Below are 11,918 nucleotides of genomic sequence, written 5' to 3' on the forward strand. Positions count from 1 at the left end.
TAGAAATAACAAGACATACAGGATTCCGGACTGAGAAAGTCAGGAGGGGTTCTGGGGAAGGAGTTTATATTTTGCATGCTCAAATCTCAAGCTGCATCTGAATGTCTTTTAGCTGCTGACAGCTTTCCACTCCCCTGAAGCTTTGATTTTTCAAAAGAAGAAAAAGGATCCAAGTGCTCACTGAGTTTGCCTCTAAAAGAAAATGCATATTCTAGCAAAGAATTTAATTATCCTAACGATTTTTCAAGTTTGAACAGCTCTATCTGGTTCCCCCTCCCTTCTACTTCTTTAGCGAGCAATTATCCATTCATAGGTTCCCTGGAGACTCGAGGCCACTTTAGTTAAAGACCTTGTCAACCAGTCACCCAAAGGGTTAACTTTCCAGATGGAACCCTTCAATGTTCTCGTCCCATAATATTTCTTTTCCAGATCCCTACAGCTGAGACATAAGCTTGGCGCTTTTTAAATTAAATTAGATGGTGCAAGACAGGTGTCTTGGCAGTAAAATCCTGTGCAACCCATTTTCATCTCATTAACATCAGTGTTCATCAAGGAATTATATTTTTCTTTCTGCAAACTCTAGGTAAACCGGTAATGATCATAACTGAGTACATGGAGAATGGTTCCTTGGATGCCTTCCTCAGGGTAGGTGATTGCTTTATAATAAACCAAAAGAGGTTTTACATAGGGAAACACTCTCTGATTCCTTATTCTTGTTCTAGTTGGTGGAGGGATAGAGAATATAAACCGAAGAATGTTTGTATGTGGGAAATGCTTTTTAATATCTTTTTCTACTGCTGCCAGTAGCTGGTGGAGGGATACAGAGTAGATGTAACATTTGAAATGTAGGCTCTTAAATAATCCATGTTTAATAGGGAGCAGTTTTGATTTATTCCATTTTTGAAAGCCTTGCAATGCTGTAGATTCATTAAAACTGGATATATTCCATACATCACAGGAAGCAATGACAAAACCTCTGGGTTTGTACTTTACTGGTGAATTATAGACGCTAGTCAGGAGGGTGAGGAAATAACATTGCATTTCATTTCAAACAAGATGAAGATCTAGAGGTGTGCTCTTTGCCAGCTTCAGCTGTGGCAGTAATGTAGCTTTTAACTTAATGCTATGTGATTTTCCCCCCCTTCCCCATCTGCAGAAAAATGATGGCAGATTTACAGTAATCCAGTTGGTGGGAATGCTTCGTGGCATTGGCTCTGGAATGAAGTATCTGTCTGACATGAGCTATGTGCATCGGGATCTAGCCGCTCGAAATATACTAGTCAACAGCAACTTGGTCTGCAAGGTGTCTGACTTTGGCATGTCCCGTGTCCTGGAAGATGATCCTGAAGCAGCCTATACTACTAGGGTAAGGCAGGAAAGGGCCTTTTCTTCCCTACAAAGTGGTTTTGTTTTTTTGTTTTTGTTTTGTTTTTAAATAATCTCAGGCACACGTGAAAACCTGTTTCATTGCATAAAAGTGTACATTGGGCCAGGATCTCTGCCAGTGTAAATCATTGTAGATCCATTGATTTCAACGCAGCTACATCAATATAACTCTGTTAGGCTCCAGCCCATTGTCTTCATTAGGGCGTTCAATGTGCTAGGAGTTGGTGACAGGAGCTTGAGACCAGGAATTAGGGGTTTGGGTCCTACTCCTGCAAATGTTTATGCAAGTGCTTAATTTTGTGCATGTGGATAGTCCCACTGAATTTAGTGGTACTACTCACGTGTGCATATATAGGTGTGTGCTTAAGTGTTTGCAGAAGCTGGACCTTGATGATCTGGACGGCCTCTTCCAGCCCCTAAAATGGATTCTGTTCTAATTGTGATTAAAGAACTTCTCAAGATGTCCAACCCCTAAGCAGTTTATGCTAGAGATGCCTGATAAATTACAAAGACATGATGAAGATTTTCTGTTCATTACTAATAATATGCAAATTAATATTTAAATATGAAAAAGTGGGGAGTAGATTCGAATTTTAGCAGCATAGTGCTACTAATTTTGCTATCCTAGTTTTAGTATTCTGCATGTAATGATACCAACACTACCCCTCCGCAACACCTTTGAAATTAACATGCACCAGGAAAAAAGTTAGAGATTTTATAAAGTCTTTTTTTAATTGCTTGTTGTTTCATTTTTAAATATCTGCCATTCTCCATCTGTTCTTCTGAGTGCAGAGATTGTCTGCAGTACTCAATTTCTGTGGTTTAATCCCTATACTCATCTTTTAATGAATTCACAGTTCATTATTCGGAAAGATAGACTCATGTAGTATTGTAGTATTAAACGCTGGCCAACCCTGGTATTCCCCACTAATAAGCGTGGTGAGAGAGGGGGGCTGAAACAGAGGTCTGGAAAGCTGTATTCAAGCAAATAAAAGTATAGACAAATATACCAGGGCAAGACAGAAACTATTGAAAGCCTCCCTTTGAATTTAGTGAGTGCAAATATAGTACTCTGTTTTCTCAGAGTAAACTGTAGTGAATCAGTGTAATTTGCATTACAGCACATTGTCTTCTTTTAGTATCAGTAATGAAGTGCCAGGAACATTTGGATGAGCTCCACTGTATTCGAGCAGCTTAAAAAAACGTTGAGCTTACTGACAATTTTTAAAATAACAAGCACACATAAGCCATGTCCATACATCTGTGTTTGACAGAAGAGGGAGTTTGCTTCATGGTCATAGATAATACAGTGAAGTGCTTTTTTTTTTTTTTTTTTTAAAGCACTTGTCCTATCTTAACATAATTGTCTGTTCTGTTCCCCATCAGGATTCTAACTCACTGAAGTGAAAGCATCCTAAAGCATGTAGTCACAAACAAAAAAGGCATACTAATGCATATATGCATTCACATAGGGCCTTATCTAAAGCCCTTTGAAGTCAGTGGAAAGACCCATTGCTTTCCATGGGGTCTGGAACAGCCTCATGCTAAACACTTGACAGACGCACAAAGGGCAATAAACTATCAGCCAGGTAAACAGAGACAAAGGACAAGGAGTTAGGAACAAAAAGTGTCTTCAGAAACTGCAAAGAAAAAGAAACTCAACAACATAAATTATAACAAAGAAGAAAAAACATCTTTGTTCAACTTTCAGTAATGTTCCCAGATGGGACTGCAGGAAATTTAAAGCTCAATTAAAAACACCTTGTGCATTAGCATAAACAAAAGGAGAAATCTCTGGCACAGCATCACTCGAGGCAAAATCAGATAAAGGGGATGGAGTTCTTTTTAAAACATTAGCTAACCCCAGTGGCCCAATTCAGGTGCCCGAGCCTTTTTATTTGTGCGTACTTCAAAAAATGCAATAAAAAAAGCTCTCCCCAATGTTAGCTGGTATCAGAAGTGGTCCTGTTACATGATACTATACTTAACTGTTCCTATACTGACTGTAGTAGCCTGAAAGCTGATTTACTCTACTTCTGAGTTATGTATGGGATATCATCCATAGGGAAAAGCACAGTATTTCATACAGCTTCCTAGCTGATCTTCTCTTTATTTCGCTATTCTGGAAAAAAAAACAGAAGTCTATAAGCCTATTTTGTTGGGGCTGGGACAAGTAGGTCAGACGGGCAAGCAAGAAAATAGTCAAACCCTTGCACTAACAGTGTGTACTTATTTGCTTTGTATACTAATCCTCTAATATATGCCCTATAAACTCTTGGCTTTTTCCCATGCTCAGTGTAGCCCTAAGCAGAAATCTGGCAGTGGGCTGATAAAAATACATTTAACAATTTACTTATTTGCATCCCTGTGACTAAAGAGAACAAATGGATGGCATCTGTCTCCAGTTTTGAAGCAAGTGACATAGCACAGTGACATCCGCATGAAGCGTCAGTCTAGCAGCTTACCAGCCTTGGTCGTCTTCTGTTTTTAATAGGGTGGCAAAATTCCCATCAGATGGACTGCACCAGAAGCAATTGCCTATCGTAAATTTACATCAGCTAGTGATGTGTGGAGCTATGGCATTGTAATGTGGGAAGTCATGTCATATGGAGAGAGACCTTACTGGGATATGTCCAATCAAGATGTGAGTTCCCTTCTGATGTTGTTTTATTTTTTCTTCCTCTTTGTTTCAATTTTTTCTTCTTTCCTCTCAATCCCAGTGTGGTGGTGATATGTTAGGCCCAAATTTTGCAAAAGGAATAGCGTGGATGGACTTTTATACCCACGTGTGTCTCTTCGCAAGATCAGGCCCTTAAATAAAATTTTCCATTTTGGATCAGACCTTTACTTCGTCAAGTCTGGTATCCTGCATCTACAAGTGACCTGTAATTGATCTATTTGTTCATCGATTGCAAGTGTTGTATGAAGTTGAGCTATACTAAACTATAGACTTACATGAGGCACTCTTCGGAACCCGTGATTAGGTGACTTCCAGAAAACACAATGACCCTGATCCAAAAAAGGATCCCTACCCAGAAAAGCACTTAAGCAAGTTTTTAAGTCCCATTAAAAGTCAATAGGACTTGTAAACAGTTTTAAAGGAAATAGATAGAAAAGTGAGGAGTGGAGCTGAAATGTTCATAAATTCTCATTTAAAACATTTCAGAAATAATTATGTTAAAAAGAGAAGGACAATGTGAATATTGATATTAAACTTCCACTTCACTGAGGGTTATTCAGAAAAAAACTCTTGAATTTATGGGGCTTCCCTTTAAGAGTTAATTTTCCAAACCCTAGTATACTTGAAATTATTACTATTTGTTGTTCAGATAACTTTATTTCTTTTACAATATTCAGAACAACACATACAAGGTATAACTGTGATTATCACTCAAAGCATCCCTTGAGAATGGAATAGTTGCCCCAAGAGGACATTAAAAAGCAGCTTCACTAAATGACTGTTCTTAAATTATGCAAGTCCCTTTTAACAGTACCATCTGGACTACTTCATCCTGTTCCAAGGGGGAGTACACACAATAGCTGCTATTTCAGAAGAGTTCTTTAATAATAATACTAATAAGGGTCTGCGCTAATAGAATTTTTACTAAATAAAACAAATATTTCCTGTGAAAATGAGACATGGGCTGGCCATAATCCCTTTCCCAAAGCGTTTTATAAGCAAATAAAGGAGTGGGGAAAAGTTAACCGGAATATATGGTCATGGAGTCAAAGGTGGTAAGTTAAATAACATTTTACAAGTCATCCACTTTCTTATGTGGAGGTGAATATTTTCAAAGAGCATTTATGTGTGGATGGCATTTAATCTAAAAAAGGGAATTTAATTACATTTCCTTCTGATGTGGATGTCTCCTCTGGCACCCTGCCTTGCTCTCCTATATCAACAGGAAGTCATCAAGGCTTTACAAGAAACAAAGCACCAGATGCACATTGGAAACACAATGTATTTTCATTAGCAATGATAGGTCATTCAGAGCAATACAGAAGTGGGTTTGCAGATGCCTCCCCTGTCTGATGGGTCAAGATAGATCCAAAAACTGGTGAGGTAGCTGTGGTATTGTCTGTGGATCCTAACGGAAGAAGTGTTGTGCAGCTCACATCATACATAGAGAATTACATAGGCAAGGAAAGACAATGCAGTGGTGATGGGTGGTTTGTGAAAAGTACTGGATTGACTGCCCAGGCAACACTAGGTCTCCTTATTCTCTGAATGATCAGAGGCAGTGCAAGCATCTCCAGACTGTCAGGCAGTGTATCTTAGCCACTATTCTAGAGACCAGCTGTAGAGGTAACAGCATAATTCCGTCTACTGGAATATTGATTCATGGACTATTGGTCTTTGTTCTCTGCTAAGTCTGCCAACAAGGGTGCCCATTAGTTCCAGCTCTGATAGGGAAAAGGGTTGTGATGTGGGTACCATCTAGTAGGAACAGGATCTTGGAATGACCACATAGATTGCCAGACTGCTGCTGGATAGTAATGAGCCATATGCACAGAAGGTGTGAGGTAGTTGCATAAAGTCAGGCTTTGGATCAGGTTGCATGCTTTAACTGACACAGTAGGCAGATTGGGGATGTGCAAGAGGAGGAAGAGGATGGAAGGAGGCTTACCCTCCCTCTTGCATATCAACCAGCCACAACTGGGGAGAGAGAGAGAGAACAGGCCCTGTGCTAGATTGCACTACTAGTGGAGCTAAGTTAGCTCAAGAGGACGGGGAGCACAGGCTGCACCCTGAGAAAGAGTGTGAGGAGCTCTAGCTCCGAGGTGCTGTCCTCAGAACTGGCTGAAATTCCTGGTGTGGCATTGCTCCTCCTCACCCCTATCCATGACGACTAGCAGCTTAACTCTGGCCCCACTGAAATTCAGTGATCCCCGTCTGTGTTATTTTGGTGTGTGGCTCGTCAATGAGCAGCATCTTTGAAGACATGTGTGCTTCAGAAGCCATACCTAATGCAGCAAATGTTTGTGATATTTATCCCCAGTCATGAGCTTGAAATGCATGTGATTGTCTTCCCTGCACCATAGATGTTCCCTAAATGTGCTCATCTTCACTAGCTTTAAACCTTAATTAATTTCTGAATTCTCAAAAGGAAATGGTGAGAGTAGGTAGGCCTCAGCAACAGCTTGAGTTTGAATTTTATTTTCCACATTGTTTCGTTTTGTTGTGGGTTTGTTTCCATGCTTAGGGTCAACCTAGAATGGTTTATACACAGCTACAGTCTGTGAAGTTCTTTAACTGTGTTTAATGGTGCTGTGGATAGGTTATTAAAGCCATTGAGGAAGGGTATCGCCTGCCACCCCCAATGGACTGCCCCATCGCTCTCCATCAGCTGATGCTGGACTGCTGGCAGAAGGAACGCAGCGACAGGCCTAAATTTGGACAGATTGTCAACATGCTGGACAAACTCATCCGCAACCCCAACAGCTTGAAGAGGACAGGCACCGAGAACTCCAGGTCAGCTGTGCTTTCTTAATGGTGATCTATGAGGGAATATATTAGAGGTGACAGGCAAGCTGTAACTCACCTAAACTTCGGTACTCACATTAAGGTGTGCATCCCAGCGCTTGCTAGACTGCACAGCCCTTTTTTATCCAGTGGAAGATTGTTTCCCACTGGGGTTACACCGACATTCCATCCGACCACACTGTGGGGCCCAGTTGCTCCTGGCTCTGTGAAAGCAGAAACTGAATAAGGAAAGCAATTGCTTTATCCTACCAGCTCCGAATGTTTTTATAACCTAGATTTAAGGGTGGCTTTGAAAAGATCTGATGCAATCAAGTGATGTTTTCTTGACAAAACAAGACATGCTGAGTCTCTCTTTTTTTTCAATAAAAGATCCTGAAGGGGTCTGCTTCAGTGCAACGTAATTAGCAGGAGTGACCTGGTTTCCTAAAGGGAAAAGTACATCATCAAGTTTTATAAACCCTAGGTAGGATTTGCAAATGAGCATTACAGCATTACAGCCAAAGCCTTGTGGGCACAGTGAAGGCGTGGATTAATTATTATGTGAATTTGAATTTGATTTTGTGGCAAGACAACGTTTCATGTCTCTACGGATCCTGTGTTATGTTGCAAGGAAATTTCAAAGCTGTTAAAGAGATCTTAATTTTGGGCCAGATATTCAGGTGGTGCAAACCAGTGGAACTCTTGAAATCAGTGGAACTTCACCAATTAACACCGGCTGAGGATCTGAACCTTTATTTGAGAGTGTTTGTTGTCTGCTTTTAAAGCAAAATTAAGTCCGCTTGAAATGAATAAGTGGAAGGGTCTGGAGGGAGACGAAAATTAGCAGAGAATGAGGGTGGAGGAAAAAAATCCTAAACATGATCCAATCCCTGAACAGAAAGGAAATAAGATATATATTCTCTGTGCTGCCTGGAATGAGTATCTCTGAATCAGTGGAGCAGTAACAGAGGCCAGACCGTTCCTGATTCAGCCGCTGGCAGGCCAGCATAATGGAAAAAGCTGTTTTTCACTTTTAAACTAGTGGATCCCTCTGTGACTATTGCTTACCATTTACATTACCAAAGACAGGTTATTAGTCCTCTGAGGCCACTATCACCACACTTCCTCCAGCTTGCCCTAATTGCAGCTGTAGCCTGGCGTGTGTATCCACCTCTGTGGTTTAAATAATTTAAGAAGGAGAGAGTCATAATAACAACTGTTTAATCTCCTCCAACTTGATTTGATTCCAACTCACAGATAACATGTCTTTGACTACATTTAGTTATTATTACAATAGTTTACAGCCTGTTGTGTGTGCCTTCTCCCTACATTCAAATCCCGTTTGTAGACTTCTTTTCCTTGGAGCATGAAATCCAAACAAATATATGTGTATGCCTTTATATATCAAGACTAATAATAGACTGTAAATGGTAGTGTATGCATTATATATAATATGAAAAGGGGCACCGAACAGAATGCAAGAAAGTATGGTAAAAGTTGTGTAAGTGCTACCAACGTGAACCCAGTCCCTCTGGACAATATATAATAGCACTGTAGAACACCTAGTCTTTGATTCTGTGCATTTTAAAATAAATGATCAAGATGGCATTTGCTTTGTTTAGATCTATGACAGTAATTTACAGTGGCTGAATGAAAACCATTGCAATTTTCAAAATACGTAAAATAATAAATGAGCTATTAAATGGGCATTGAATTTGTTCAGATAATTATTCCAGAATCTCTACAATGGAAAATAAGAAGCACAGTCCACAGAGCAAACAAAGATCAAACCATTATTCCCACCACTCCTTGCATACATGCTGCTCAGGAATGGATTGATTAAAGAGGGGATTAACTCCCTGCTGTCTGAGTTTGTTTGAATGCACTGAGCCTGCTTGCAAACCTGGCTAGAAACCTACCTGAGATGAACTCTCCTTGAGGTTTGAGCGCCAATCCAGTCTGGCAGGTTCTGAGCTCACAGTTCCTCTGCTCATACTTCAGTAGTGTTTCTATAGTTGTTGAACTGAGGTGTGACATATGCAAGATTGGCAAGTCTTGAATTGCTGTATGCAGGATACAGACACAGTAGCCTGAACATGTTCCAGCATTCAGGACCTCATCCTTTGCCGAGCACATTGTAATAAAAGTGTTTTCCATGAACTTTGTTGCATCTGGGGCTTAAACTATAAAGGGCACAATGATTTGATTTACAACTGAAGGTAACAATAGACACCAGGGATCAAATTCATTCTTGGGGCAAATTGGCCTGTTCTTATATGGTTGCTAAATTTACCGTTGGTTACATTTTTATAGTGCATGAGCCCCAATTTTTACTAGTTACCTGCAACATGCCGCCCTTATTTGAACTGATGGTATGTTTTGCCTAGTCACAGCATAATCATTGTGGAGCTTAAAATTTGTTCTGTAAACCAGCTAATACCTGTTATCTGCCCATGTATTTTCTGTTCCTAGACCAAACACTGCCCTGTTGGATCCGAGTTCTCCGGAATTCTCAGCCGTTGTTTCTGTGGGGGATTGGCTCCAGGCCATTAAAATGGATCGATATAAGGATAACTTCACAGCTGCTGGCTATACAACCCTAGAGGCTGTGGTACATATGAACCAGGAGTAAGTACTCAGCGTATAACAAAAACTGGTAAATCTGGATTTAATCGGCTTCTTTTGCTTTGTGCTGCATATCATTACGCTCATTAAAGGAATGGAATGCCTTTCATTTGGATGGAGTAGAACTTTAAAATACCTCCACAATGCCTTCAGTTATTTAATTAAACATTTCTATACATCTGCCTTGCTTTTGCAGTATTACATGTGGTTGACTCTCATATGTTGCTTTGCATCAGCATTTAACACAAAGTTCTCAGCCCTCTGCTTCTTTTCTTGTTTTAATCAGTGATCTGACACGAATTGGGATTACCACCGTTGCGCACCAGAACAAGATTTTGAGCAGCGTCCAGGCAATGCGGACCCAAATGCAACAGATGCACGGCAGGATGGTTCCCGTCTGAGCCAGTACTGAATAAACTCAAACTCTTGAAATTAGTTTACCTCATCCATGCACTTTAATTGAAGAACTGCACTTTTTTTACGTCGTCTCCTTGCCCTTTGAAATAAAGATCTGCAGCATTGCTTGGTGTACAGATTGCTGAAACTGTGGGGAATGGGGCCCTACCGAAATGACAAGCTGTCATTTTAAACCAGACCTGGAACAAATTGTTTCTTGGAATATGCTTCTGTTGATCAACGATATGTAAAATACATGTATCTATATAAATATAACATCACATTCAAGTTTTGATGCTGTGTTTGCTGCCAGATACTGTGCTTAAAAAATAATTAATCTTCCTTCCCCCAATGACCTGGGGATTACAACCACAGTATTTTATTTGTGGGATAAACCATGGTTGTGCATCTTTCACTGGAACGAAGAGTCTACCCCATGATCTTTTCTGCAGACTCAGCGTGTCACTGATACCCGTGCGGAAACCTCAGTGAGACTATTGTTTGACTGATCGGTGCCTCTCAATTAGTGATTTACCCATTTACAGGGTGAGATAGGGAATGACCCACCCTGAGGATTACTGGACAAAACTGGACTTCTGCGGGGTTTGTTATTGGCTGTTGTTGTGCCATACTGAGTTGTAAATCTGTAAACCTTTTCCAAACGTCTTACTGACAGTCAGCTGTGACAATCTTGACTGTGAAACTTCCAGACTCACATCCCTTTCCCCTTTGAAGGAGCAATCACTCTTGCAACACTGAAAAGGTCAGTGAAGGTATAGCCTCCATTCTATTCCTGGTGTTTTTATTTTTTTAAACTATACTGTCACCTGTAAATACTGTGTGGAAGAAAATGCATGTAGGACTGTGGTTCCAACTATTTTGGATAAACCTGTACTAGTCTGCCAGACTAAGCTCAGCTGTTCCTACTGCATCACATTCAGTTGCATGCACTCTTCACTGACAATGGAAATTGGGCTGTTCCAAACCTTTGTCTCGCTTGCAAGCTCAGTTGTGGGTTGAAATGTGTGCAGACGATGGGACGTAGATGGTTTTGGTGCACAGTTCATCATGAAGAGTCTGACGCTGTTCCTGTTGATTTCTCAGTGGTGGGTAAAGGATTGGACTCTACAGTAGTGGTGGGAAAACAGAGAAACAGGCACTAATGCCTAAAAGCAGCAGTACTGGTAAACGTACTATTGGAGGGGAACCACTAATATAAGATTTCCCTCTGTCTTTGGAAGCATGATATACCCCGCGTAGGTAAAACAATCAGAGCAAACCCTCTAACCTTCTTTTAGGCTGAAGTTGGGTCTCTGCTGTCACATCTGTGGTGTTATGTGACCAAGAATGGAGTAAAATGGAAGTACACATGCCTTTTTTCTTCCGTTTGCAGATGTGAGCTAGTGATGGCTACACATGAAACAAAAATGTTACTCTAGGAGATCCCTGCATTTTTGTTTGTTCACATGGGGATTCAGTTTGGTGAGATCAAAAGAGCTCCATTTGGGCTTGAGCTTTATTTGTATTAAGATCCATTTATACTGTTCTGTCAGTGTAAAGAGGCCTTAAATTGGGCATAAATTACACGTACGCTCCCTTTAAGATCCTTTTACACTGCCAGAGCAGTAGTACCTTGCCAGACCTTAGTGTATCTGAGTACCAGACCCATTTGTGCTTTGATATGGAGGTGTAGAGAAGAGGACGTTCATGCCCCTGAGCATTGATTTGCAAAGTTTTGTGAATAACAGACAGAGTCTTAGTAGGGCGAACTTTTGGTCCACCTCTACACCTGACAGCAGCTTCCAAAAGACTGAGCTTGGTATGTTGAAGTTTAAAGTCACTGTATTTATTCTGAATCCAAATCAGCTGACTTTGTTGATACGGCAAGTTTGACTTGTTCAGTCAAGTCATACTCATCATTTTTTGTCACGTGTAACAATAACTTGCTGATTTGAACCACTAGCTTTCTCCCCAACCCCCATACCCCAGCTTATTCTGAAAGCAAGTTGTTCAGAATGTGGGATCCTAAATTTGGGACCTGTAAAAT

At 40.5% G+C, this 11,918-nt stretch overlaps 1 protein-coding gene across 1 annotated transcript in view; it reads left to right on the forward strand.

The window, feature by feature from the left end:
- Positions 1-9,876, forward strand: part of EPHA4 (EPH receptor A4) — a 119,384-nt gene extending 109,508 nt beyond the window's left edge. The window contains exons 12-17 of the mRNA XM_077825787.1: positions 584-645; positions 1,157-1,366; positions 3,881-4,030; positions 6,666-6,859; positions 9,323-9,478; positions 9,762-9,876. Coding sequence (XP_077681913.1) covers positions 584-645; positions 1,157-1,366; positions 3,881-4,030; positions 6,666-6,859; positions 9,323-9,478; positions 9,762-9,876 — 887 coding nt within the window. The remainder of the gene's footprint in view (positions 1-583; positions 646-1,156; positions 1,367-3,880; positions 4,031-6,665; positions 6,860-9,322; positions 9,479-9,761) is intronic.
- Positions 9,877-11,918: the final 2,042 nt, after the last annotated feature.

The sequence above is a fragment of the Eretmochelys imbricata genome, chromosome 9, assembly GCF_965152235.1.
Source record: "Eretmochelys imbricata isolate rEreImb1 chromosome 9, rEreImb1.hap1, whole genome shotgun sequence".
NCBI lineage: Eukaryota > Metazoa > Chordata > Testudines > Cheloniidae > Eretmochelys > Eretmochelys imbricata.